The sequence below is a fragment of the Camelus bactrianus genome, chromosome X, assembly GCF_048773025.1.
Source record: "Camelus bactrianus isolate YW-2024 breed Bactrian camel chromosome X, ASM4877302v1, whole genome shotgun sequence".
NCBI lineage: Eukaryota > Metazoa > Chordata > Mammalia > Artiodactyla > Camelidae > Camelus > Camelus bactrianus.
Window position 1 is genome coordinate 34,493,027 of NC_133575.1, and position 27,901 is coordinate 34,520,927.

The following is a 27,901-nucleotide window of genomic DNA, read 5'->3' on the forward strand; positions in this document are numbered from 1 at the left end:
TGGATGTTTTTATAATGAGCAGGAAACTATAAAATGAGGAGGCCAGATTAGGGGAAAAGCAGGAAGATGTTCATTTAACTATTCCAGGTAAGATTAGTAATAAACTGTATAGCAACAAATAATTCCGCTTATTTAAGAATATCTTGGGGGTAGGAGTATAGCTCAGTGGTAGAGCATGTGCTTAGCATTCACGAGGTCCTAGGTTCAATCCCCAGTACCTCCATTAAAAAAGTTGAAACTTAAAAAAAGAAAAGATCCCAACTCTCACTGTTCTGTTCACTTCTGGGGAAAAAATGGACTTTTTCCCAGCATGATAGTGTATTGGGTTAATAATACAAATTGTCTTTGTGACACTCTGCATCAGCTCTCATGACAGCCCCAGCTTCGACAATCTAATGCAGTGTATTCTCTTTGGTAAATAACACTGAAATGAAGTGGAAGTGAAATGAGTCACTGGAAGATTGCCACGTCTAGTTACACCAAGCCGTATTCTCTATGATCCAGACTGTTTCAGCTCTTACATTTTCCCAATGTGCAGCCTTAAAGAACGCCTCAATTGTTTTTTCTGTCCAGCTTCAACCTACTCTAGGGTGGTTTTTCAGTATTCACCAAAGACCTATTCTTGACCTTCACTAGATTGTGTTTACAGGGCAAATTTTGACGTGAAAATGTGAAGTTCTAAGCCTGAGCCTCCAAGCTGAGCACTGGGTTCAGTGGTGTTTTCTACCCCTTTTCTTCCCCAAGAGACTAAGTCTATCTGCTTCACTTTTAGAAGGTTCCCATGGTTATGCCAAACTTATTTATTGGTTCAGTAAGTAAATACTAGGCTGTCTACTCTGTACCAGATATTGTTCTTGGATGGAAATGCAGTGGTGGCTACATGATCTGCTCACATGGAGACTGCCGTCTAAAGGGAAGAGATAAGTAAGCAATAACGGTAAATAAATAACACTAGTGAACATTTCTGCCTGTGTCCTTCATGGCTCTTGTGAATAGCATCTCTATTCTAATTCTGGTTTGGTAGATCCTGATTCTCATATAATAGGTTCCTATAGTGAACAGGTTTTATGAATGTTGTGAATTTGATACAACTTTATTTGGGAGATCATATCTGATTTGTGAAATTAATATAAATTAATCATGTTGTCTTTAACCTGAAAGGTGGCTTTGAAGTGGTGTCAGCTAGGTATGTTTAAAACGTTCTCTGTATCGATTCTTTTCTTTTGGAGGGTATAAAGGAAGCAGGTGGATTTGAATGTTTCTGGGGTTGATTGATTACTTGCATTTGTCAAGAAGACACACTGTCATTACGATTGTTTTATGAATTAATTTCAATGAGTTGTGGAGGCTTTTCTGTTAAATTTTGCAATGCCAGGTCTTAGAGATGAAGGAAGAAGTGCTTGATTCTTTTTTTTTTTTTTTTTTTTTTTTTGCCTTCCCTGGGTTCCTCCAGATCACAATAATGCAGGTAGGGTGTCAAGAGGGAGAACGAGCCCAGAGATGGAGCAAGGCATTTTGCGTTCTGCTTTAAAGCAGAAATTGACATTTTCATGCATTCTCACTTTCTCCCTGCTTTTCACATTCTCTCTAAATAAAAACAGAGACTATAAATATATACCACACATTTGTTTTTAGAGAATAGTGTGATAAAGAGTTATTTAAAACAACGTAGGCTTTCCTGATAGTAACAGCTTCGCAAGCAATTTTTCCTGGTATTGGTTCTGTTCTTCCCACAGCCACTTACTCCAGGTTTCTATGCCAATGACTGAAATCAAAGGCTTTTCAGAACGTGTGTGTTCTGGAATACTAAGTAATTTTTTTGTTGTTACTGCTAAGAGGTGAACTTTGTTTTAGCCGGTAGGCTGTGTTGAAAGCACAGGAGGTATTTTTGTTAGTTGGTCTTAATACTTGCCAGATAAAACTGTGTCTTTGACCCTGTGCTCATAATAGGGTGTTTCTTTTGGATTAGGGACATATATTTTTAAGCTGCTTCTAATACTTTTCCATACCAGCTCACAGGAGTATTTTCTTTTGTCTTCAAAGGAAGTTACTTTCACTTTCAACCCTTGTCAGGAAACTCGGGAAGCCAGAGGCGTTCGGCTCTTGGCTCTTGTAGATATGTTGATTGTCCTGTCTTTGCCTCCTTTCTTTTAATCACCAAAGTTCATCCCTCCTGACTCCAGGCATCAGTGTTGCCTTCCATCTGTAATGTATCAGTACCTGTGTTACCTCATTTGTGCTTCTCAATGATCCTGTGAGGTAATGTGCATTATTTTCCCAGCTTACAGATGAGAAAACTGAGGCTCAGAGAGTTTAGGAGCCAAAGTGAGGCTTTCCAGCTCTTGAGCCCAGGTTCTGTGGGTTACATCACATGTTTCCTTATTCCATGGGCAGAGAGTTAACTTGTGAACCCCGTTAATAAGCTGCTTCAAGATAGACAAAAATCACCTTACCCTAACAGGCTTTGGAGTCCTAAGATGCCAGTTTGGTAGTAAGGGCTCCTGTGGACTCCAAGGGTTGGTGGGGAGTGGGTGTGCCTAGTAGTCATATGTGGCACTGTTCACAAAGGTGGCCTCTTCTCTTGTACCCTGAGCTATAGATCTGGTCCCCCTCTGGCCTTCAGTGACACCTGACTCCTAAGAAACCCCCAGGTCCCCCAAGTTAGGCTCAGCAGGATAAAGAAGATGGATTCTATTATTGTGTTAAAATACGAAGGCTAGAGGTCTGGGGCATGGTTTGGTAATTGTTGGTTCTATGTTCTTTTTCAAAAGTGACTTATGTAGACTTATTAGTCAACGTATGATTGAGATAAGAGTATTTTATTTTATACCATTATACTCTACCTGATTTAAAAAAGATGAAAAGAGGATTGAAAGTAATTTGTATAAATCAAAGTAGATGAAAAAAAGACGGTCAGCAGGCAAGTGATAATGGGTGTGTGTTCATGATAAGAAATTCTGTCTTGGTCATAGAAATGAAGTAAGGCAGAAGGATTATTTACTTTCTTCTCTAAGTTACAATTATACATAGGATTTTAAAAGTAGAGAGACTAAAAATGTTTACATATTTTCACTTGGATCTATCCAGTGTTCAGTATAAAGATACATGGACATAAATTGTAAAAAATAGTTGTTAGTAACTTCCATTCTCTTTCATCCTCTCCAGGTGTAAAAGACTGCATTTACTTCTTGTGGGTGTAAGGAAAGCTTAATGACAGAAATTACTCTTCAAACCTTGTACTGCTTAGAAAGCTAGGTCAGAATTAGCCTTTTTCTCTCAAAGGCTCCTTTTTTCTCCCTGTAAACTTTTAGGGCTATATCTCAGATTTAAGTTTTAGAGATTAAAGTTTCTAGTCAGTTGAAGTGGCAGCCCAGTATATAACAAAGTCAGGTTAATTATTAGATTTTTTTCCTTTCACTTATTTTTTTTTTGAATTGTGGTAAAATACACATAACATAAAATTTACCCTCTTAACCAGACTTAGGTGTACAGTTCAGTGACATTAAGTACATTCACATTGTCCCATGGTACATCCACGGAACTCCTTTCATCTTCCTTTCTTTCATTTTTAATAGAAAGCAATTCACGATAGAAATCATTTTCTGGCCATTCATTGAGAAGTACTCTAGAGATGCCTCCTGTCTTGGACTGGCCTTCCCTGGCAACACAGAAAAGGGGTTAGATCAGACACAAAGGATTTCTATCACTAAGGCTGTGAAGCTTTTCTGTCACTTCCTCAAGTGGGGCCTTGGCCTTTTGGTTAATGGCAAAAAGAACCTTGTGAATTGAGTGAAACATTACAGTAAGCAGCTTCCTCAAGAAAAAGTGCTCTGGTCTCTGTGATAACCCAACTCCTGGAGGTTCAGAACTTTCAGGTTAGAATGTAGTTGCCAGTTTGAGGGTCATAGCTCCCCTTCCCTCCCCTCTCCTTGCTTTCTATTTCCTCCCCATTGCCCCACTCTTATAGCCCCTGCTGCCACCCCAGAGTACACACCCAAATACCCCAACCCAAAGGCTTAATCACTGCTCCTGAATTTTGAAACTTTTGCAGAGTGGTCTTCTAATAGTTGAAATCTTAAAAACCCTCTGATGTTCTATGAATCTGTTACTGAACTCAAGTTCATGTGCCTGAGGCACAGTGAGGCCAAACAAACCGAAACATTAGAGTTTGGAGCAGAGAAAGGTTTATTACAGGGCCAAGCAAGGAGAACAGGTGGGTGGCTCGTGCTCAGAAAAAACACTTGAATTCTCTGATGGTTTTCTGGGAGAAGTTTTTCAAGGCAAAATTTGGGGTGAGGCCAGCAGGGTGGTGATTTTCTTCTGACTGGTTGGTGGGGAGGTCACAGGGCGGTTCTCCAGGAATCTTGGGCTCAGCCTGAAGTTACCATCCTCCACCTGGGTGGAGCCATAGTTCCTGAGCAGAACTCAAAGATATTGTTGTGTATAGTCCTGGAGGAGGAACCAGGACCTGGCTTTAACTGCTGCACTATTGTTTCTTGACTGCTCCTCCCTTGTTTCTGCGTTCCCTCCCCTCCCTGGTTAGCAACTGTTTGAATCTGCCCTTTGGAACTCGGGGAAGGTCTAGGAGGCTGAATGAAGCCCATTTCCTACAAACAAGAAACAGGGGGGCATGGAAAGGATTTGTACCCTGGAGGGCCCCACAGGGTCCTGTTGGGTTTCAGTGCCCATATCTTGTCCATTCTGAATCTCCTGAAGAAGGGAAGTTCTACTGTCCCACTGACCCACTGAGTCTTTTCTGTCATTGCCTTGTTCTGCTACTTAACAGGATTGATGCTGCTTATAGCCCTCTGTCTCAAGTGTGGACTCAAGCGGTTTCACTTGTGAAAACTCAGTGAATGAATACCTTTTGAAAACTAGTGGGTTTTAGAGTTTTAGTAAGTGACACGTATCCTCACTTTAGAGACAGGAGAAAGTTGTAAGAATGCAAGTATTTGGTTCAAGGTCCTACGGAAATGAGAGAGAGACAGACCTGTGAAAGCCTAGTTGATAATTAACCTGAGCAAACAGAACTTGGAACTGAAAAGAGACAAATAATGGTAATAATGTTGCCACTTTATATTTGAACAGCCCAGTATTGTTTTCGTAGCACTTCATTTTGTTTTTTGCCTCCTGCTTGGGTTTAGTGCAACTAGAAGAAGAAAATTCTAGGTGGAATCACAGAAAATTTGAGTGTTAATTATAGTTAAATGTAATGAACAGTTCGATCCCAAAAGCTGCTGAACTGAGTCCTTTTCATTTAAAAGACTTTTCTCATCTCAGGTTTTTCAAACAAAGAAAACAATGACCAAACTTTTAGTCCATTTCCTTTCATTCCCATGGCTCTCCTGTAATTTGTCAGACTCGAATGATACACAGAGAACCTCAGGCTGAGATTTAATTTTGTGTGTTTGCCAAAGTACCCAGTGGCCTAGTTTCCAGCAGATAAACGTCTCTGAAAAAAAAAATCAGGCTTTAGAGACATGGGAAGAAATCACTATTGGCTTACACTGGCTGACCAGCAGCAGGTGATAAATGTAGACCCTGGGCACAGATGTGGGTGCAGTCACTAACTCATTTACATAATTATTTGGACACCCACCAAAGAAGTCCTAAGTTTCTGTGACGTTCCTCTAATCTGTAGATTAAAAAAAATACTTTTCTGATGTCCAAATGTTGGGAAGATTGTGCTAAGAATCTGATGGCTCCTGGTCCGCCTTCCCTCCCACTGAAAGCCCTCATCACATCTCTCCCATCATGCTCGCTGGAGCCATCACTGAGGTCACTCCATCCAGTAGAGGGGCAGGACTGCATCTACTTGGTCACTGGGATATACAAAGTGAACGCTCTCAGTTAACAGCCTGTCTGGCAAGAAGCTCTGCTTTGCCCTTGACCCTCTCAACCTGCTCTGATGTACTTTCTCTCTATACTGCTATCTTCCAAGGGGCAGAGGCCCAGACCCAAGACTCAGCACAGAGCACTTGCAGTTTTAACTAGATGTACAAGTGGTTTCCCTTTATTTCTCCTATTTGACTCAGTGTTGTGGGATGCTGTCCCCTTTTGTGCAGGAGAGGTATGCATGCGAATATATTCCCATCTGTAGCATTTGGAAAATAAATATTCTGGTAATTGTAGGTCTTCTTTGTAGCCTGTGTTTTCCTGTGTTCTCTCAGGGCCCTACCAGTGCCAGCCAGAATACGAAGAAAGCATGCCTAAGGGAATATTTTCCAAGCAATATTAATCCCCACAGTGCTTTGCAAAATAGGTGATTTGTTGCTTAGATAAATTTTGGAAGTGCTCCATATTCTATCTTTGAGAGCCAAGATGTCCATTAGCAAATTAGGAGTCTTATGAGGACAGGCAGTTAAAAAAAAAGTTGTTTAACTGTAAGTCAGGATTCCCCAGATTTATGACCATGGACTTTGTTTTCGTATTATATCCATAAAGATCAGCATGAGAAATGCTAACATAGGAAATGTTTTTAGGGATTTAGGTTCCCTAAGAAAGTGAGTCTCCCATCTTTCTCTTCCCTTCAGCACCTTATACTAAGTCAGTTCTAGTAAATTTGATGGTAAGATTGATTGTGGCTATTTTAGACAGGGTATGCATTTGGAATTGATAATTAAAAATCAGTGCAAAATTGACATTCACTAGAAGGTCTTGTCTGAGGTGGAAAAAGAGGGAGTCACTTGTGTGGAAAGAGACTGGACACTTTCTGGGGCCTGGGAGAGCTAGATGTGATAGGAGATGGGCTTTAAGAAAGCAAGAATTCCACTCCCCCCTTTATTCCTTCATTTAACAAACATTTCTTAGAACCTTGCTATTTACAAGGCAGTGTAGGAGATATAAACACGTGTGAGGTATAGTCCTTCTTCTCAGGTGCATTGAGACTAGTCCGGAAGGTAAGACATGTACTTAATTCAGTCTAATACATCGTGGAAAATGGAAAAGTGCCAAAAGCAATGAACAAAGTGCTCTAGTCTGTCAGGGCAAGCTGAAGTGCTTTCCAGCCTAGGCAGCGGGGTGAGATCTTTGTGTCCATGTGTCTCTCAGATCAGTGTTCACTCATGCCTACAGCCTCCGGGCCGAGAAGCACATTCTAATAGACTCTCAATGGAGGCCCCAGCTCAGTGGCACTGCGGGTCCAATCTTTCTGACAGGGAGACTGAGGCACAGAGGAAGGGGCCAGGGGAGTCTGAATCAAAAGCATGGAGACATGAACTCTGGTTCTGTCTCTGCCAGCTACCAGATGGATTTAAACAAATTTGATATGCACACACATACGCACGCACACACATACACAGACGTACCTCGGAGATATTGTGGGTTCGGTTCTAGACCACTGCCATAAAGCGAGTATCACAATAAAGAGAATCACACGAGTTTGTTTCCCAGTGCACATAAAAGTTATGGTTACACTATGTTGTAGTCTTAAATGTGCAAGAGCATTATGTCTTAAAAAAAACAACGTATATACCTTAATTTAGAAATACTTTTTTTTGCCTAAAATGCTAACTATCATCTGACAACCCAGGTTTGCCACAAACCTTCTGTTTGTGAAAAAAAAAACAACACAGTATCTGTGATGTGCAGTAAAGTGAAGCACAATAAAACAAGGTCTGCATATATGTTAGAAATTTAATTACACATGTAATGTGGACCTCTGAATATCTTCAGAGACATAGTGAACTTGCTAAATTTATCAAAAGCAGCCCAGATTTATTACCTTACAATGCATCTCACTTACGATCACAAGATTTTTACCTTAGAGCAGTGAAAAGCAAGAGAAATCAGACATGGAATCCAGGCATCATAAAACCAAAGATATAAGGAAGGAGACTAAAACGACTAAATGATTTTTTAAGAAAAAAGTTTAAGAGGAAATAAATCTTAATGAAGTAAATGGACAACCATAACAGAAATCATCATTTCCTTTAGTATTTTTTAAGTTTAATAAAAATAAGGATTGAAAAGAAATGGTTTATGAGATTAGGTATTTTAAAATTATTTTTACTTCATTCATATAATTTGACAACATGCATAGCTAAATTAATTAGAAATTTTACACAAACACTGTAATGGGATAATACCCAAGCTTTAGTGAACATTAGAATTACCCAAGATTTGTTAAAAATATAGATAGCCTGGCCACACCGCCTGATTTAGTAGGTCTAATGGCGGGATCCCTATACACTACACCCTGAGTCATTCCGAGGCAACTCTGCTACAAATCCAGGAATCTTGCAAATGGAAAGTGTTGGGTTCCAGAAAAGTTGATGATATTCACTCACATTTGTGTATTACTCTACAGCAAGGTTTCTCAACCCAGGCACTACTGACTTTTAGAACTGAATAATTCTTTGTTGTCAGGGGCTGTCCTGCACATTGTGGGATATCTACCAGCAGCCCCCACCCAGTTGTGACATCCAAAACTGTCTCCAGACATGGCTAAATATAACCTGTAGAGCAAAATCACTCTTGGATGAGAACCCCTACTCTACAGAAACCAAAGCCCCTTCAGTCTGTCTAGAGATAGTGATACTGATGTTTCTAGATCAAATCTGTTAACAGTACCTTTCCCTAAAAACTCTAGGTCCCCAAAGAAAAAGTTCTTAAAAGGGTCTGTCCACCTATCCTCTAATGTCTCAGCTATTCCACTCATGTATTAGACACATTAGACACCAATATCAACATATATAGACTTTGGTATAAGGCATATTTTCCTCCAAACTCTCTATAGGAGTTTGTATCGCTCAAAATATCTGAGGGATCTCAATATAGCACTTTACTAGCCTCCAGATGTAGAACCTGAAGACCCCTGGTGCATTTTGAGTCTCTATGTTTTGATAAGAGCATACCAATTTTGGTAACAAATCTTAAAGTTAAGATACTAATAATAAGCATATAAATGAGAATTGATAGAGTCTAGGCAGCCAATATGATGGATTCAGAGCAAAATGAAGTGAATTGCTAGTTTTCATCTTTGTGTCATTTAAGACAGCAGTGTGTTTTTAGTCTTCGAACTGGCACCTTCAGATCCACTCTCCATTCTTTTCCACCCTACTCTCTACCCAGGGAAGTTGACCTGGGTAGATGGAAGCAACAGGCTCACATGTTCAGTGGCTTTGGGTTGGTTTTGGACATGGAGCACTGGTAGTAGTGTAAGGTTGGAATGTCTATTCTCTTGCCTCTGTCCATGTAATGTACCACCGTCTACCTATGTCCCTCAACTGAAGGTCACTGGGTAGCCCTTTCCCCATAACTTTTTTTGTCTACAGGTTTAATAATCTTATCTCCTGTCTTGCCTCCTCTCCCCTTGAGGCCTAGATGTAGCAGCCCCATTGTTAGTGGTTCTGGAGTCCTGCACTGTCATTTGTGGTCCTCCTGTACCTTGCCTATATTTTTGAAAGTGGTCCCTTTATTAAATAGCTCTTAGATTACCAATTTGAATGTGCCATCTATTTCTTGCTAGAATCCTAACTGATACGGTAATTAGTACCAGAGTAGTCCCAGAAAACCCAGGAATTCTGTGATTGGGTTGCTCACCTATTTGAGGAACACAAGGACAACTTCCTTTCTAGGAGGAAATGGGGCATGGGCAAGGCATGGTATATGGTTGCTTTATAATGTCATAAATTATCATTGTCAATGACGTAGGTTGAAGTATATGGGTAGGGCAAAGCATTGGAAAATCAAGGAGCTTTGACATTTGGTTGCTATGGCAAAAATAGTCATTATAAGGATTATTGAATCGCTTGATGTCTACTGATGGTCCTAGGGAGCATAAACAGAGAAAAAGAGAAATTGAAAATTGTGACTATCCCATTAAGAACACTGGTAGTAGTGTAAGGTTGGAATGTCTACACTCTTCCCTCCCGGAAAATCAGAGTGCCTCCGTGGCAGCTTGAATGGGTCAAGGAATAGAAATGGTTGAGGATTCAAACCAAGGACCTGAGTGTAAAGGTTGCAGAGTTGGAATACCAATTAAATGTTCTCCCCTGCTAGGTTTCTTACGCTAAATCAGAGGCAATGGAACAGAAACTTGAAACCTGGAATTTAGGACATTTGAGTAGGTACAAATAAGACTGAGAACTTTGAGTCCCTAAATCCCCCCTTTAGAAGACAGAACCAGCCATTTCCTGCATACAAGCCTTTCATTGTCTGTACCTGGGGTAGTTACCTCCCAAGATAAGGCTGATTCGCTCACAGAATCTACTTGTACCACTCCTCACCATCTTCAGACTCATGGGAATTAGATCCCAACATAAGTTAGATGGAGATGGGTAAGACCTGGTTCAAAGTACAGGCCAGCTGCTAGAAAGAGTCACAAAGGACAGTCGACTTCTTTGGATTTCAGAAGCAATGGGACCATACCAAGGCCCACTGCTCCAATACATTTGCCTATTAATTCATAAAGCTACCAGTTTTGAATGAGGCTTAGAGTAAGAAGAGTATACAGCAGGTTATGGTTCCAGTGTAAGCTGCTTTGCCATTTGGCCCTGATGATCCAGGAGAGTCAGTGATATTGGAAATATGGCAGACTGAGATGGTGTCTGCAGCTTTTGGTAACTTCAAGTAGGAGAATTGGAGCAGCAACCTCTTAGGATTTGAGTGAAGCCATGCATGTCCTTTTCTACTGACAATCACTCTTCATTTGGAAAGCAGTTCCTGACCTGTAGTTGTGTCCTGGTAGGAACTGAATAACTGACCATGGAACACCAAGTGGTCATAGATTCAAACCACACATCATGAATGGAGGTAATATCTGCTTCGCCAAAGTATCGAATTAGACATGCATGGCATTATGAAATTGATGAGCCCAGACCTGAGCAGGTCCAGCAGGCAAAAATAAACTGCATGAACAAGAGATAGTTCAGGCTCCAAAGATAACTGCTTCTACTGCTTTGGTTCCTGTCCCTCAACTCATACATACAACTCAAGGACAGTACCCTCTAAGTAGTTAGTGGGAGAGGATGAAAACACAGGCCTGGTTTACAGAAGGATATATACCTTCTGCAGTTGTCAACTGGAAGTGGATGGCTACTGCATTTCAGTACCCCTCCGTGGGACCCCCACAGACAGTGATGAAGGCATATCGTCCCAGAGACAGTACTTCAGGCAGCACATCTAGCTGTCCTTGTCGTGCAGAAGGAAAGATGGATTGCTGTCTTGTTTTGTCCCCAAAACAGACTTGAGAATGTTGATTGTGCCCCCAAAGTAGACCTGACATCACTTCCCAAATAAACTACCTCCAGGGAAGGGAATAAATGCTAATAAAGGGTATATTAATGAGTTGTCACAGCTGTGGGCAACTGAAGCTCAATTACTCTGAGTTTTCCCTGAGAAACTGTGTGGAATGTGCCAAAGAATCGCCCTCCAAGAACAGAGAAGCTGAGATAATTTATCCATGTCCCTTATTGGCTGGAGTTGCCCCTGGGTCCCCTGTGAATGCTGACCATTGGGCATCTGCTGCAGAGAAGCTTTAATAATCAGGTACAAGTTGATCCATCCTTTGGATTATCAGCCTATATCAGTCAAGGTTCAGTGAGATAAGCAAAACTGCTAAAGGATTTATTATAAGGATTTGGCCTTACTAATTGTGGGAGTTGTTGTAAGGCTCTTGTCTTTGCATCTGATGCTGGAGCTTGAAGTGCAGGCAGTCAGGAAGGGAAGATAGATGTAAGATGGGGGAAAGCAAGAACAAGCTGGAACCCACAAGCATGAGCTGGAGCCCATGTCAGTCATTGTTGCCTCTGATCTTGACACTGTGAGTGTCTTGCAGAAGCCAGGACCCTTCATCACAGAGCTGAATACATACACCTGGCCTAGGAGTTGAAGAGGCTAGAGGATTCCAGAGGGTGGAGGTAGTTGCAGGCCCAGCCCCTATCTTGTGTAATGAGAATCAGCAACAATGTGTGTGAACTACAAAATGAGTGCTGCTTCACTTTTACTCTCTAAATTTCCCTTAAGAATTCCTCTTGTGAAGTGCCCTAACAAGAAATACATAGGAAAGAAAACTCTGGGAAATCCAGTTCAGCCTGAACAAGTTGACACAGTACAGAGCCATCACACCATCTCTTTCCACTAGCACTTGCTCAGTGGGCCCACATACAAAGTGGCCATGGCACCAAGGATGGAGACAATGTATGGGCTCAACAATCTGACCTTCCACTCACCAAGCCTGATTTGACTTAGGCTGTCATTAGTCATGAGGGAAATGCAAGTCCAAACCACAATGGGAGACCACTTTGCATCCACCAGGATGACTATACTCAAAAAGACAGACAATAGCGAGTGTTAGCAAGGATGTGGAGATACTGGAACCCTCATATGTTGCAGGTGGGAATGTAAAATGGTGACAGCTGCTTTGAAAAATAGTTTGGCAGTTCTTCAAAATGGGGTGGGAGAGAATGGAGAGTGACTTTTTTTATACATTTGATTTTTTAATTTTATTTTTTGGGGGGAGAGGTAGTTAGGTTTGTTTGTTTGTTTGTTTGTTTATTTATTTATTTATTTATTTTTGGGGGCGGTACTGGGGATTGAACCCAGGACTTTGTGTATGCTATGCATGAGCTGTACCACTTGAGCTATACCACTTGAGCTATACCCTCCACCCTGAGAGTGACTATTAATGAGTGAAGAGTTTCTTCTCGGGGTAATGAAAATGTTCGAAAATTAGCTGTAGTGATGGTTTCACAACTCTGTAAATATACCAGAAAGCATTGAATTGTACACTTCAAATGGATGGATTATAGAATATGTGAATGATGTCTTATTAAAGCTGTTAAGGAAAAGCAGCCACTCATCCTCACAGTATAATATTTTCATCTTTTTTTTCTAACTGCCTATTTCTCCTGAGTTAATGGCATTTGTGAAAGAGGAAAAATATTTTTTTCAATGCCCTGTCCTTCATCTGTACTTACCCAAGAGCCTCCTGAAGAACTCATATTGTTTCTATCTTAATTACTTTGTTTGTAACTTCTGTACATAACTAGAGTCCCTGGGAAAGATGATGTAATTATTCATTTGAAACCTTTCATTCTTGTTTTTATGGCATCGTTTATACCTGAGTTTAATGGTTCTTTTTCCAGAGGAGAGGGGGGACCGAGAATAAGATGAAATACCAGGTCATGAACTTGAATGTGCTGCCAGCTCTTGAAGTTGTATGAGAGGTAGAGGGAGCAGAGGCATGAAAAATGCAAAGCATGACACTGTGCAAATATAATAATAACAAATCCAGATGATGGATGAGTTCCCCAGGGAAATGGGTGGGCAGCGGAAGGCTGAAGATCGGACCCTGTGGGAGTCAGTAGGTGAGAGAAGGGAGGGTCTTTCAAAGAACAGAGGAACTAGGTGGACACTTGGGAGAACCAATACATTAAGATAGGATAGATGTCTCCACGTTGATTATGATAGCTTTTTCTAAGTAGAGTAGCAGTACGTATAATGCTTGGCACATGGAAAGAAGAAGAAAATGATTTTTTTAAATTACTAATACGACACGATCCTATTTAATGGATCTCTTTTTAGATAATTTCTTTATTTAAAGCACTATTATGAACTATAGAAAATAAACCACCAAAAGATTTCTTTTAGAGGCCTGTTACAAAACAATGGGACTAGAAGGGTGCCAAGGAATTCGTATGGGTTGGGCAGACATATTTCTAAATCAATCCAGAACATATCTGTTTATTTTCAAGATGATTAAAGAAAAATGTTTGGCAGCTTTCCTCGATGGCTTATGATACTCTTTAATAAACACTCATTTCCTTTTGTTTAACTAAAATATAAAAGTACAGGGAGGTGAAAGTCTCCAACATCCCAAACAGTAAGTGCTACTTGCTGGCTTATCTTATAGGACCAACAATAAGGAATGATGTGGGCGCTGTAAACTGTCCTCTCCGATTTCCAAGCTTTATATAAATGGACTCATACTCTGTGTATTTTTTGACTTGCTTTCTTCACCAACACATTTTAAAAATACATCCATGTTGATTGGTGGTGTTCATGGTTTATTTGTTTCCACTGCTTCAGAATGGACACTAGGGTGTGTTTTAGTCTGTTTATATAAGGCTCAGAAATAGGAAGAACAAAACAATGTGTGTTTAGGTATGTATACGTGGGTGATGGAAGAAAAGGAAAGGAATGGTAAACACAAAATTCATTAGTGGCTCCCTCTCGTGCAAAGGGAGGAGCGGGACATGCTCGGGGAGAAGCACATGGCATACTTCTAAATTTATGATGATATCACCCTTCTCAACCTGGATAGTGTGCACATGGTTGTTCATTTCTATTATTCCTCTTTGAACTATACATATATTTTTTATCATAAATGATATATTTCATAACAAAATTTTAATAAAATAAACTAGCTTGTTCAGTAACATCAGTGTGTTGAGAACACCCTCTCCCTGCCCTAATTGGGCAGGCATCCAAGGAAATTTAAAAATTAAAAAATATATATAAATTAAAAAAGAAAACTGTCCTCTCCTGGCGATAATTTCCCTTTATTATGAACACTGGTAGATGGAGGATGTGGTTTCTCAATTCTTAAGTATTCTGGGCCCAATTCCAGGGACATTGTGTTCTACTCAACATCAACAACTTCTGTGTCAAACACGCTCTCCTTTAGAGATTAAAGGCCAGTTTGGAAGGGTAGGAAGGTTTCACAGTATAGGCACAAAATGAACTTGACCTTTACTCCAGATTTATTTTTATTTTTATTTTCAAAGAGAAACAGCCATTTAGAAGTATTCCCAGAGATCCTGCCTCACACCCTTAGGTCATAAAAGTATTTCTTGCTGAGAAGTGGTTCCGGATTGAGAAGGAGCTGACACTTTTGTGAGAAAACTATAGAATCACATTTAAGAGACTGAAAAGGTCCGCTGGCAAGCACTTCTCAGTCAGCCAAGAACCAGCTCCAGGCCCTCCCACTGCCCTGCTTTAGGATTCACACGTTGAGTTGTCTAGTTGAGATACAGGCCATGGAGGAAATAAGCCTTCTGGGGGCTTGTGGGAATGGAGGAGATAGGTGCCTGTTCCCACATATATGCATTTCTTTAGCAAATTTAGATTTTCTGTGCAATAAGAGCAGAGAATCCCCAAACTGCTAAGAGTGAAACTAATGAAATCCCTTTATTCCTGGGTGCCTCTGTCAACAGGATAAAAATTTAGGTCATGGTGGGCCTTTGTGATTGTCTTTTAAAATATTCCATGGTTCCCACTCCTAGAAAAGATTGCCAGGCTAGACACGTCTCTCTCCCTGAACTCGTCACCTCTCCTGCCAGTTCTGTGTGTTTATCAAGACTCAGACCATGGCGTCTTTAGGACGCTGTGTGAAATCATACTCTGGTTGGCATCATCCTATAAAGAACTTCGTTAGGAATCTGGGACGTATTTTGTTGAATTATATTTATAATATTTCATGTCCCCAGATCATTGGGCATATTTAAGTTTTTTTAAATAAATTTTTTCAAAGAAAAGAACAGTTTTGTATGAGACTATTACTTGAGTATAAGTGCATCCTACAGAGGAAAATGGAGATTTTTTTTTTCCTGATTTCAATTAAGGGAAGGATTATAACAAGAGCCAGCTGTTCTGAAGGCTGCCTGTGAGCTATTACTTGACCCCAGTCTCTCTCCTCTTGATAGCTTATTTTTGTGTCCATAGCAATTTCTCTTAGAACATGCTTCAGCATTTTCCAAAGTTGACCCTATTTCCTCAGCAATCATCATACATACCCCAGAGCTTCTTAGTCTCCGTGTTTATTCCTTAGAAACATAGAAGATGTGTGGAAGATTTAGAAGTTTCACATTTCAAAATTCTCTTTTAGTTGGGAAGTTTAAGATGTCTCTAGAATGAAACTATCTCAACACTCCCTCAACCGTATAGGAGGCCTGAAAGCTTAATGTTTATGAACAAAGGCTTCAGGAACAGGAAATTTCTGGTCTGCTGTTTTCTGGCTCATACCCTTAGGCTTTAGTTTCCTTGTTTATAAAATGGGAATATTAATAGTCTTGCCTCCACAGGGTTGGGGGGAGCATTACATGAGCTAATGCATATGAAGAGTTTAGGCCAGTGCCAGCATGGAAAGAGATATTAATAAATGTTAGTAACAATGGTGGTGACGGTGGTGGTGATGATAAAGGATTTGGAGTCTCAGAAAGTTGTATTGCAGCATTACAACATAGCCATTTCAGGTAAGAAATCAGATCACATAATCTGCCAAGGTTATTTGAATTTGCTACTATGGAAGGGAAAATTACTTCATTGTCACTTAATCGCTGCCATATATTCTTTCTCAGTTGGAGTTTGTAAGTGTGCGCACATGAATGCAAATGCTATGTCTTGTGTCCCTGCCTTGATGGTCAGGAGTTTTGCTTTAGCCCTTTAAAAAAAATCAACACAGCTCTTGAATATCATTCAGTGCACACAGTAGGCTTTCTACAAATCTTGAGTAGTTTCTCTTCGATAAAATCAAAATCTCATGCAAAATTGTATTAACAGACAGTGTTTTGACCTTATGGAGATTTACAAGATGTTTTAAAGAAAAAGGAATTAAATCAGGAAATAAGACCTTAGAAGCTAATCTAGAGCCACTCTCTTTTCCTCAGGATTTCCCTCCCCTTACAGTAGCACAGTGCCTGTCACACCATTGAAATGAAGTAAATAGTGGCTAGTAATTAGCTGTCTTTGTTAGAGGTCTTAGTACCAAGCAATAGAAACCAACTCGGCTAATAAGAGGGGATTTACTGAAAGGATATCAGAGGGCCCACAAAATCAGTGGGAGGATAAAAGGGCCTCACTTGAGAATGGGCAAAGATCAGAGGAACTCTGGCAGTGTAGGGGCAGGAACCACCACCATGGTCTTTATAGCAGGAAGCATCTGCTTGGTGTGCTACCACGGCAAAGGAGATCCCAGAGTCAACTTTCTTCTGTCCTTGGGTGACCCATTCCAGGGTCAGAGTGTGTGATTGGCTAAACTCATATCACAGGCTCACAGCCTGGCCGAGGGTGGTGGATGGGCTCTAACCCATTGCCTTCTGTAATGGGAGATGGTACCCAGGACACATATCCACAGAGGAGAAGCCACTGTTTCCCCTAGAAGAAACCAAAGTGCCCCTAGGAAAGGGGAAAGGATGCTAGAAAACCAAAAATGGCTAATGCCTACTCTTCCAAGTTTCTAATATTTTGATTCTTGACTTTGGGCATGATCTGTAGTCTAGCCAGTCTTTATTTAGCTTGTGTGAACCTTAATACATAGTTTGAGATATTCCACTTTGTTATTCCAGTCCTGTATGTAGTCCAAAGACAGTCTTCCATGTCATCATCCTGCTCTCATCTTAGTGGGAACATCCTTCCAAAGAGATTAGATAGGAAGTCAAGAGCTAAGAATATTGTAGCATCAACATTAGATACTGGGATGAGCTACCTTTATTTATTTATTTATTCTCTATAAGTAGAAATATATTCAAGGCTATTATTTCCTATAAGTTAAAAATGACTAATATGACACCCTGCAAATTTTGCTAATCTAATTGAAATTTGGGGCCTCTATAGGTAAAATATATTTACTGTCCATCCAAGGTGATGCTTTTGACACAGTGGAGGATCCTGTTTCTTTGAAACTGGTTTTGGACTTTTAGAATGTCATCCTAATTTGAGGTATTGTCCTTTGCTTTTATGTTATAGGGGAGAACTTATCCATTTCGGGGTGCCTTCCCTCCAGTATGGAATCCCATTGCATATCTGGATTACAACAATCTGTGGCGGACAATGGATAATATGGGAAAGGAGGTAAAGTGTGTGTGCAACTTGCACACGACCTGTTACTGAAATGTCAATCGCAAATGGTTAGTATCCTTCCACAGTGCGGGGAACATCGCTCTGGACATTGGTGCATATCATTTCTAATGCCCCCAACAACTCTGCCAGGTTGCTAGTATTTCTACTTTACGAAGGAAGAAAATCAGTGCCAAGGGGTTACATAATTTCCCCAACACCACACAATAAAGGAACCAGGATTCAAACCCACATGTCTCTGATACTAATGTGTGTGCCTGTGTGTTTTCAACTCTATGCCACTGGGAATTTATGTGACATATTTTTTGCCGGATATCCTACTTATAGTTATCTTATGCATATGTAAAGGATATGATAGTAAAGGAGAGAAGGATTTGTTTCCCCAAAGTTTTTCTTTTTACTTAGTATCAGGCTTTGTAACATCACTCTCTCAAACTTAAGTTGAGGACTTAAAATGGCTATTAGCTTTCAATAATAAATACAATGGCAAGCATCATAATTACATATTAATTTACACATATGTGTATTGTTATTATTTTGTTTTTTTCAGAATTATATTTTTTAACATTTTTTAATTGAGTTATAGTCGTTTTACAATGTTGTGTCAAATTCCAGTGTAGAGCACAATTTTTCAGTTATACATGAACATATATATATTCATTGTCACATTTTTTTTCACTGTGAGCTACCATAAGATCTTGTATATATTTCCCTGTGCTATACAGTATAATCTTTTTTATCTATTCTACATTTTGAAATCCCATTCTGTTCCTTCCCACTCCCCGCCCGCTTGGCAACCACAAGTTTGTATTCTATGTCTGAGTCTGTTTCTGTTTTGTATTTATGTTTTGTTTTTTTTAGATTCCACATATGAGCGATCTCATATGGTATTTTTCTTTCTCTTTCTGGCTTACTTCACTTAGAATGACATTCTCCAGGAGCATCCATGTTGCTGCAAATGGCGTTATGTTGTTGGTTTTTATGGCTGAATGATATTCCATTGTATAAATACAGTATCACATCTTCTTTATCCAGTCATCTGTTGATGGACATTTAGGCTGTTTCTATGTCTTGGCTATTGTAAATAGTGCTGCTATGAACATTGGGGTGCAAGTGTCTTTTTGAAGTAGGGTACCTTCTGGATATGTACCCAGAAGCAGGATTCCTGGGTCATACGGTAAGTCTATTCCTAGTCTTTTGAGCAATCTCCATACTGTTTTCCACAGTGGCAGCACCAAACTGCATTCCCACCAGCAGTGTAGGAGGGTTCATACTAATTTACACATATGTGTATTATTATTATTATTATTATTATTATTATTATTATTATTATTATTATTATTATTTTGGCAGCAGCATTAAGGCATAGAATCCAAAGAGCTATCCATCCCAACTCTACCACTATCTGTACATAGGATTCTATGCCAATCACACATTCCAACATAGACAGAGAAACCAGTTTTCAGAGTTCTCCTGAGGACATCTTGTCAGGGAAGTGGGCAGTAACCATCATACCTGAATATGGGCCCTTCTCATCTCTGCAGATCCCAGCTGATGCCCCATGGGAGGCTCCACATGCGGAGGAATGGGATAAGATGACCATGAAAGATCTTATTGATAAAATCTGCTGGACAAAGTAATCTTGACTGTTTAAAATGTATTTTTTATCTTCCCTTCAGATCTGCCCTATCCTATCTTGAACTGCAATGTTTTTCTTAATAAGTTATAGGAAAAAAGTTAAGAGGAAACTTATTGACCTTTCCATCAGTAGCAACTCTGAGGGCACTTTAGACACTAAAAGCAGAAGTGAACATAAAATGAATCTAAAACGTAAGAAGAAAAGTAGGTGAATGAAGTTGAACATTTTTTAATGAAAAGGTTGTGTGATTTGCAAGAAAGATGGGTGGGGTGTGTAGATGGTATCTGCCAAAAATGAGCCATTTGATGGGGGAGGAAGGAAGATTGGATGGTGTGAGGCGATGGTATCTTCAGGAATTAGCCACAGTGGATGGGGAGTCAGGAAGGTGGATAGGTGAGATGGTATTTTCCAGGAATGAGCTACAGTGCACGAGAGGGGACACAAAGGATATATGGTGTGGTGGGATGGTAACTTCCAGGAGTGAGCCATAAACCATGGATCAGGTGTGTGGGGTTGGTATGTTCAGGAGTAAACCATATGTATGTGGGGGACAGGAATAGTGGATGGTGTGGCCGAATGGTATCTTCCTGGAATGAGCCACTATTGACAGGGGAAACAGGAAAGGTGACGGTGTGGGAGGATAGTATGTGCCAGGAATGAGCCATAGTGCACAGGTAGAGACAGGAAGCATGGGTGATGTGGTGGAATGGTGTCTTCCAGGATAAGCCACAGTGGATGAGGGGAGGTGGGGAGGATGTGTGATGTGGGGATAGTATCTTTAAGAAATGTGCCAGTTGATGGAGGATATAAGAGTAGTGTAGTGAAATGATGGGGAGTGAGTCACAGTGGATGGGGAGAGAGAGGAAAGAGGGATGGTATGTGTATAAGTTATCTTCTAAGAATGAGTCAGTTGATGGAGAAGACAGGAAGAGTGGATGATGTGGAGAGATGGTATCTTCCAAGAATAAGTCAATTGATGGGGAAACAGGATGAGTATGGTATGAGGGGTGGTATCTTCCAGGAATGAGCCACAATGGATGGGGATAGATGGGGAATGGTAATGATGGAATATCTTCCAGGAAAGAGTCACAGTACAAAAGAGAGACAGGAAGGATGGATCATGATGTTATGTTTTAGGTATGGGCCATAGTAGATGAAGGAGAGGGTGGAAGTTGTGAAGGGATGATATCTTCCAAGAATGAGCCACAGTGCATGAAAGGTGTATGGTGTGGGGGGATGGTATGTTCAAGGGTTAACTCATAGCTGATGATGGGGGACATGAAGAGTGTATGGTATCTACCAGGAACCAGCCACTGTGGATGAGGGAGACAGGAAAGATAGATAGTTGTTCTAGAGTCAGACAGAGTCGATGGGGTGGGAGAGATAGGGTGCCTGGTGTGCAGAAATGGTATATTCCAGGAATGAGCCACAGTGGATGGGGGAAATAGGAATGATGGATGATGTAGGGGGATTTATGTTCCTGGAATGAGATGCAGTTAATAGGGGCAGACAGCAAGGATGGGTGGTGTGAAGGGATGTTATCTTCCAGTAATGAGTCAGTTTTGGGAACAGACTAGAAGTTTGAATGGAATCTTCTAGCAATAAAGGAGAGTGACTGGTAGGGAGGGGCCAACAGGAAAGATGGATGGTTTGAGAGGAGGATATCTTCTAGGAATGAGCTACAGAGACTATAGGGGGAGACAGGAAAGGTGGATGATGTGGGTGCAAGGTATCTTCTAGGAATGAGACAAGTGTTTGGGGGAGACAGGAATGATGCATGGTGTGAGAGATACTATCTTCCATGAATGAGCCGTAGTGGATGGTGGTGTATGGGAAAATGGATGGTGTCGGAGGATGATATCTTCCAGGGATGAACCACAGTGTGTAGGGGGAGACAGTGAGGATGGATGTTTTCCTGGATTGATATCTACCTGGAATGAACCACAGTGCCCTGGGGGAGACAGGATATGTGTGGTGGGATGGTATCCTTAAGCAATGAACCACAGTAGATCAGGGGATGCAAGAAGAGTAAATGGTGTGAGGAGATGGTATATTTCAGGATTAAACCATAGTGGATGGTAGGTGACAGGAAGGATGGATGTTGTGGGAGGATGGTATTTACCAGGAATGTCCCACTGTGGTTGTGGGAGACAGGAAGATGGATGGTGTGGGAGGAGAGTATGTTCCAGGAGTTAGCCATAGTCGATGGGGAGGAGACAAAAAGGATGGATGGTGTGGGAATACGGTGTCTTCCACATATGAGCCATTGTGAATGGGAAAGACAGGAAGAGTGGATGCTGTAAGGGAATGGTATCATCCAGGAATGAGCCATAGTGACTGGGGAGGGGGTGGAGAGGAAGGGTGGATGATGTAGGGGCATGGTATTTTCCAGACAGGAGTGATAGATGATATGAGATGCCATCTTCCAGGAATGAGTCACAGTGGATGGTGGTAGATAGGGGAAAATGGATGTTGTGGGAATATGGTATCTTCCAGGTATGAACCATTGTGGATGGGGGAAAGCAGAAAAATGAACTGTGGCAGGAGGTGGTATCTAGCAGGAATACTGCAGTTGATGGGGGATATAGGAATAGTAAATATAATAAGGAATGATATCTCCCAGGAATGAGCCAAATGAGTATCTTCCACCCTGCTTATCTCCCCTCACAGTCACTGTAGCTCATTCCTGGATGATACCGTTTCCTCATACTCTTTCTGTCTCCCCACCTTCCCCCCCCCCGTGCACTACATACCATCCTCCAACATCTTCTATCTTTCCACCTATCTTGTCTCCTCCCCATCACTGTGGCTTATTCCTGGAAGATACCCCTCACCACATCCTCCAGGAATAAGCCACAGTGGATGGGGGAAATAGGAAGGATGGGTGTTATGGTGGGATGATATTTTCTAGGAATGGGGAAGACAGAAAGGATGGATGATGTGAGGGAATGGTATGTGCCAGGAATGAGCCATAGTATGTAGGGGAGACAGGAAGAGTGATGATGTGAGGAGATGGTGTGGCCCAGGAATGAACCATAGTAAAAAGTGGGGAGATGAAGGTTTGATTGTATGTTAAGATGATATCTTCTGAGGATGAGCCACTTGTTGAGAGAGACAGAAATAGTGGATGGTATGAGGATATGGTATCTTCCAGGAATTAGCCACAGTGGGTAGGGGAGACAGGAAGGGGTGGGTGGTATCTTCCATGAATGAGCCACAGTGATGGGGGTATAGCAGTATACAGTGAGGGAATGGTAGCTTCCAGGATGAGATACTGTGGTTAGGAGGAGACAGGAAGCCATTGGTGTGATGATATCTTCCAGGAAGGAACTATAGTCCTTGGAGAGGGGAAATTACAGGAAGAATGGATGGTGTGAAGGGGTGGTATCATCAGGAATGAACTACAGTGATTGTGAGAGGAGACAGATAGGGTGAATGATGTGGGTGCAAGGTATCATGAAGAAATGAGCCATATCTGATGGGCTGTATGCACGGGATAGATGAGTGATTTGGGGGGTGGTGTCTTGAAGGAATAAGCCACAGGAGGGATTGGGGGGCGGTTGTTATCATCCAAGGATGAACTGGTTGTTGGGAGAGACAAGAAGAGTGGATGGTATCTTAAAGGAATGAGCCAGTTGATGGGAGATACAGGACTGATGGATGGTATTGAAGGATGATATATCTTCCACAAATGAGCACAGTGGATGAGTGGAGGTCAGACATGTGGATATGGGGAGGATATATGTCCCAGGAATGAATCACAATGAATTGTATAAAACAGGACAAATGGATGGTATGGGATTGGTTGGTATCTTACAGGAATGAGCCACAGTGTTGAAGTCAGGGGAGACAGGAAGGATGGATGATTTGGTGAATGGTATCTTTCAGGAATGAGCCATAGTGTATGGAGGAGATAGGAGATATGGTTGGTGAGGACGGTGATACGTTCCAGTAATGAGCCACAGTAGATGGGGGGAAAGGATGAAGGGGGAGGATGTGGGGAGTGGTTTCTTTCAAGAATGAGTTACAGTGGATGGGGACAGACTGGAAGGATGAATAGTTTTTTTTTTTTTTTTACTTTTTTTTTAAACATTTTTTATTGATTTATAATCATTTTACAATGTTGTGTGGAATTCCAGGGTAGAGCACAATTTTTCAGTTATACATGAACATATATATATTCATTGTCACATTTTTTTTCTCTGTGAGCTACCATAAGATCTTATATATATTTCCCTGTGCTATGCAGTATAATCTTGTTTATCTATTCTACAATTTTGAAATCCCAGTCTATCCCTTCCCACCCTCCACCTCCTTGGCAACCACAAGTTTGTATTCTATGTCTATGAGTCTATTTCTGTTTTGTATTTATGCTTTGTTTGTGTTTTTTTTTTAAGATTCCACATATGAGTGATCTCATATGGTATTTTTCTTTCTCTTTCTGGCTTACTTCACTTAGAATAACATTCTCCAGGAGCATCCATGTTGCTGCAAATGGCATTATGTTGTTGGTTTTTATGGCTGAGTAGTATTCCATTGTATAAATATACCACAGCTTCTTTATCCAGTCATCTGTTGATGGACATTTAGGCTGTTTCCATGGAAGGATGAATAGTTGAGGCATGATATCTTCCAGTAATTAGCCACAAATAATGTTAGAGGATGTGAAGGTTGGATAGTGTGGGTGGGAAATATCTTTTTTTTCTAGTATGGATAACAGGGAACAGCTTATGAAGACTCTGAGATGGGGAGATTGGCATATTTTAGCAAAGAGTGGACAGTATGCCTGATCCATAAAGATGCCATGAGGAAGTGATGCAATGGGAATTTGGAGAATTTGTTGCGAGTCTGATGGTGCAATATATATTTGTTGTATTCAGGATTTTTGCCTTTTGCCATAAACACCATTGAAGGATTTTAAGCAGAGTGTTTGGGTTTTTTTTTTTTTCATTTTGCACTGTTAAAAGACTTAATTGATTGTAACGTAGAGAAGGATCATAAGGGGATATAGTCAATATGAGAGGTAGGGATGACCAGGAGCAGCCACCATTGTTTTAACCTGAGTAAGGGACAGTGGTGGCCTGGACCAGGATGGGAGCAGTGGAGGTGGAAAGGAGAGGAAGTTTGTTCAAATAAATGAAAACAATATCCTTAATATCCCTGACAAGCATATTTACCCTTTAGACTGCACTGGGATTAGCATGTTTGGAGCTAACCCATCATTTCCTAAAAGCAAAGGAAAAGTTTATTTTCCCCAAGAGTTAAAATGTGCATTCCTTCTGAAATTGAGTCCATGAGTGTTTTTTTTTCCCAAAAGCAATAGAAATGCTTTCTAACCATACGAAATTATGTTTTAAAAAGATAATGTGCTGTGAAGCATATGTGTCTTTACTCCTAACTGTTGCTCTTGTTCTGTGACCAGGACCGCTAGGCAGTTTGCATCTCTGTTTGTGAATATCAATGTGACCTCGGAGCCCCACGAGGTGTCTGCCCTGTGGTTCTTGTGGTACGTGAAGCAGTGTGGAGGCACCACTCGGATATTCTCGGTTACCAATGGAGGCCAGGTATGGAGTGTCCATTCTCATACTCATCTTCATTTGTGATTTCGCCCTCACCCAATACAGTGTCTTAGTAATTGCTTCTGTATTTTGCAACATAAGTGAATTTGCAACATGAATTTTTGAAATGATCACAAAAAACTTTGCTGAAAACCAAATTTCTCCTTTCCTTTTGTCATTCCTGAAAGTAAGTTCACAGCTAAAGAATGTTTCATTTTAAATTAATTGGGTTTGGAGAATTCAGTTCCTTCCTGTTGGAGGTACATAAAATTAGACTATGTAGGAGGAGCTAAATTACTAAAATCAACTAATTTCCAAAAAATTCTAGTACTTGTAAAATTATTGTACTTAAAATCATCTCTGTTCCAGGTGTGAGACTTTTTTTGGTCCTGTTCCGTGTCTCAGAGTTATTATTTTATGTTAACCATTATAGAATGGAAGTGACTTCTTTTTTCTAATTCAAGTGATTGTCACTTTTTCAATAGTAAATTCTACACTTTGGCTTCTAAATTTCTGCTGCCCATTAGCATTTGCCCAGCTTCTATACCACCTCCATTACTGCTGAATGAACTCATTTGGCTCATTGGTTGGACACACAGCAAACTAGTGATGAAGCCAGAATCCTTAATTCCCTGAATTTCCAGACTCTGAGATTCTTTGTTTCAAGGTTTTCCCTTATCAAAAGATAATGGGTGTCTCTTTTCTGGTAATGGTATACCTTGATGGGATGAGGCTTAATTAGGAGCAGTTTACTTCTAACTTACCCTCTGTTTCATGTTTCATAGTATGAGGTGTAGAATCTTTGTCCACAAAGTGAATTATTCTTCTTGGGAGATCTCCAGAAGTCCCCAAGTTGTTCCTGTGGTCCCAAGAGCTATTGTCCATTTGACCCTTAACTTTAGCAAATGCAAGGCAGTTGCATTTTTAAGTGTCTTTACACTTAGAAATCCCACATTACTCCTTTTAACCTCTGTTTTACTTTTCGAGATATCTTGACTCATATTTTATATTTATATCTCTCATTCAGAGGAGCCAAGATACTTGTAGGCAAACTCCACATGACCTTTTGGAGGGCACAGTTCAGATTATGAATCTCAACCATTATCACAATATTTTTATAAAGAACTTAGATGTATCCTTTAGTTGTTTAGTTCAACAAATATTAGACATGAAGGAGTGGACAGTGAACAAGATGGAAATAGTTCATGGTCTTTCCACTATACTGAAATTCAAAATGACTCTTGGAAGACAGGTCAAATGATTAAATGATCCCAGTTTCAGGAGGAAGGACAGATCATGAATTAAGGTCTAAATTACTATGGGAATATTTTTATAAAGAACTTTGGTGGTACCATTTGAATAATAACCTGTTATTAAAGTGCAAAAATCACTATGTGGCTGTTGATGCAGGTTTTCCAGAGGAATGTGAGTGAGGTACCTAAATGTCAAATGTTGGCTGTGCCTCAGTCTACCTACATGTATTTCTAACCATTCAAAGAATCTTCTACAACAGGCTAAAAATATTCCCCTTGGTTCTTACAAAATGCACTGTATTAAGGCCTGATGTCAGATTAAGCTGGACCCATTTCCATGGTGAGTGTAGCAGATCGCAGTAGGGCCAAGCACTCATGGTCTTAGAGGGCTGCTCAAGGGAACTGTTTACAATGTCCGCAGGGACAGGCAGGCGCTCAGCCTTCACCCTTCTGCCCTCACAGTGAAACTTCCAGACATTTTTGCAAAATGTTCTCAACATCTGAGATTTAGATTCTTAGAACATCATTTGGTGATGACCAGATGAGCCTTAAGGACATCATGAGCCTGTTCTGCCTAGACAACCCTTGGCTGGGGCTTTAAGAAGCCAAGAGAACGCTGTGGCGGTGGGGAGGGTGTAGCTCAGGTGGTAGAGTGCTTTCTTAGCATCCACAAGGTCATGGGTTCAATCCCCAGTACCTCCTCTAAAAAAATAAGTAAATAAATAAGTAAACCTAATTACCTTCCCCCACAAAAAAAAAAAAAAAAAAAAGAAAAAGAAAGAAAGAAACCAAGAGGACTCTGTCAGGACTTCTAAAACGACAAATGTGTCTGGAAAGCTGTGCTCCAAGGCCATTTTTACTGGCTATAAGCAGGATCTACAGAACCAGAGGGAGCACACAGCTCTTCTTAAAATTGTAGGTGTTTATGCCCGAGATGAAAATGAATTCTGTCTAGGCAAGAGATGTGCTTATGTGTACAAGGCAAAGAACAATACAGTAACTCCTGGCAGAAAACCAAACAAAACCAGAGTAACTGGGGACAGGTTAACTCTCGCTCATGGAAACAGTGGCATGGTTCTTGCCAAATTCCGAAGCAACCTTTGTACTAAGGCCACTGGACATAGAATCTGTGTGATGCCGTACCCCTTAAGGATTTTAAACTTACTGAAAAATAAATAAATAAAAGTGTGGACTTGTTCTCTTGTTAAAAAGAAAAGAAGAAAAGAAACCAAGAAGAGTTAGAAACATCTCAGTAAAACTAGAAAAGGTAATTTTAAAAAATCCCCTGGGAGAAGTACAGCACCTTCCCTGTCCCGGGGCTCTCTTGATGCACTGCGTTCTTGGGCATTTGAAACCCATGGACTTGCTGATGTTTTCATTCAGTCAGGGTGCCATGGGTACAGGAGAACCTTTATTCTGATTCTGTGATTTTATGAACTAGTAACAGCTCGTCGTCACCAGAAGCTGTGCAGAACAAGATGCTCGAGGTGTCTTGGTAGTCTTTGCCTCTGATGAGTTCTTCCAGCATTTAAGGGTGCGGAGGGTGGAGGGATAGCCTGTGACTTTCTGGAGGTTTTCTAATCAGTGGCAAATATAATTTTCTTTCCTTGAGCTTTTATAACATTTCCTTTCCCGCCTGCCTTTTCTGGTAG

At 40.7% G+C, this 27,901-nt stretch overlaps 1 protein-coding gene and 1 pseudogene across 1 annotated transcript in view; both read left to right on the forward strand.

Moving 5' to 3' along the window:
• The window catches only part of LOC105079347 (amine oxidase [flavin-containing] A), a 71,378-nt gene that overhangs the window by 28,931 nt on the left and 14,546 nt on the right, over positions 1-27,901 (forward strand). Inside the window, exons 4-6 of the mRNA XM_010968051.3 lie at positions 17,689-17,793; positions 19,344-19,435; positions 24,861-25,002. Coding sequence (XP_010966353.1) covers positions 17,689-17,793; positions 19,344-19,435; positions 24,861-25,002 — 339 coding nt within the window. The remainder of the gene's footprint in view (positions 1-17,688; positions 17,794-19,343; positions 19,436-24,860; positions 25,003-27,901) is intronic.
• Positions 26,389-27,894, forward strand: LOC123612165 (large ribosomal subunit protein eL33 pseudogene; annotated as a pseudogene).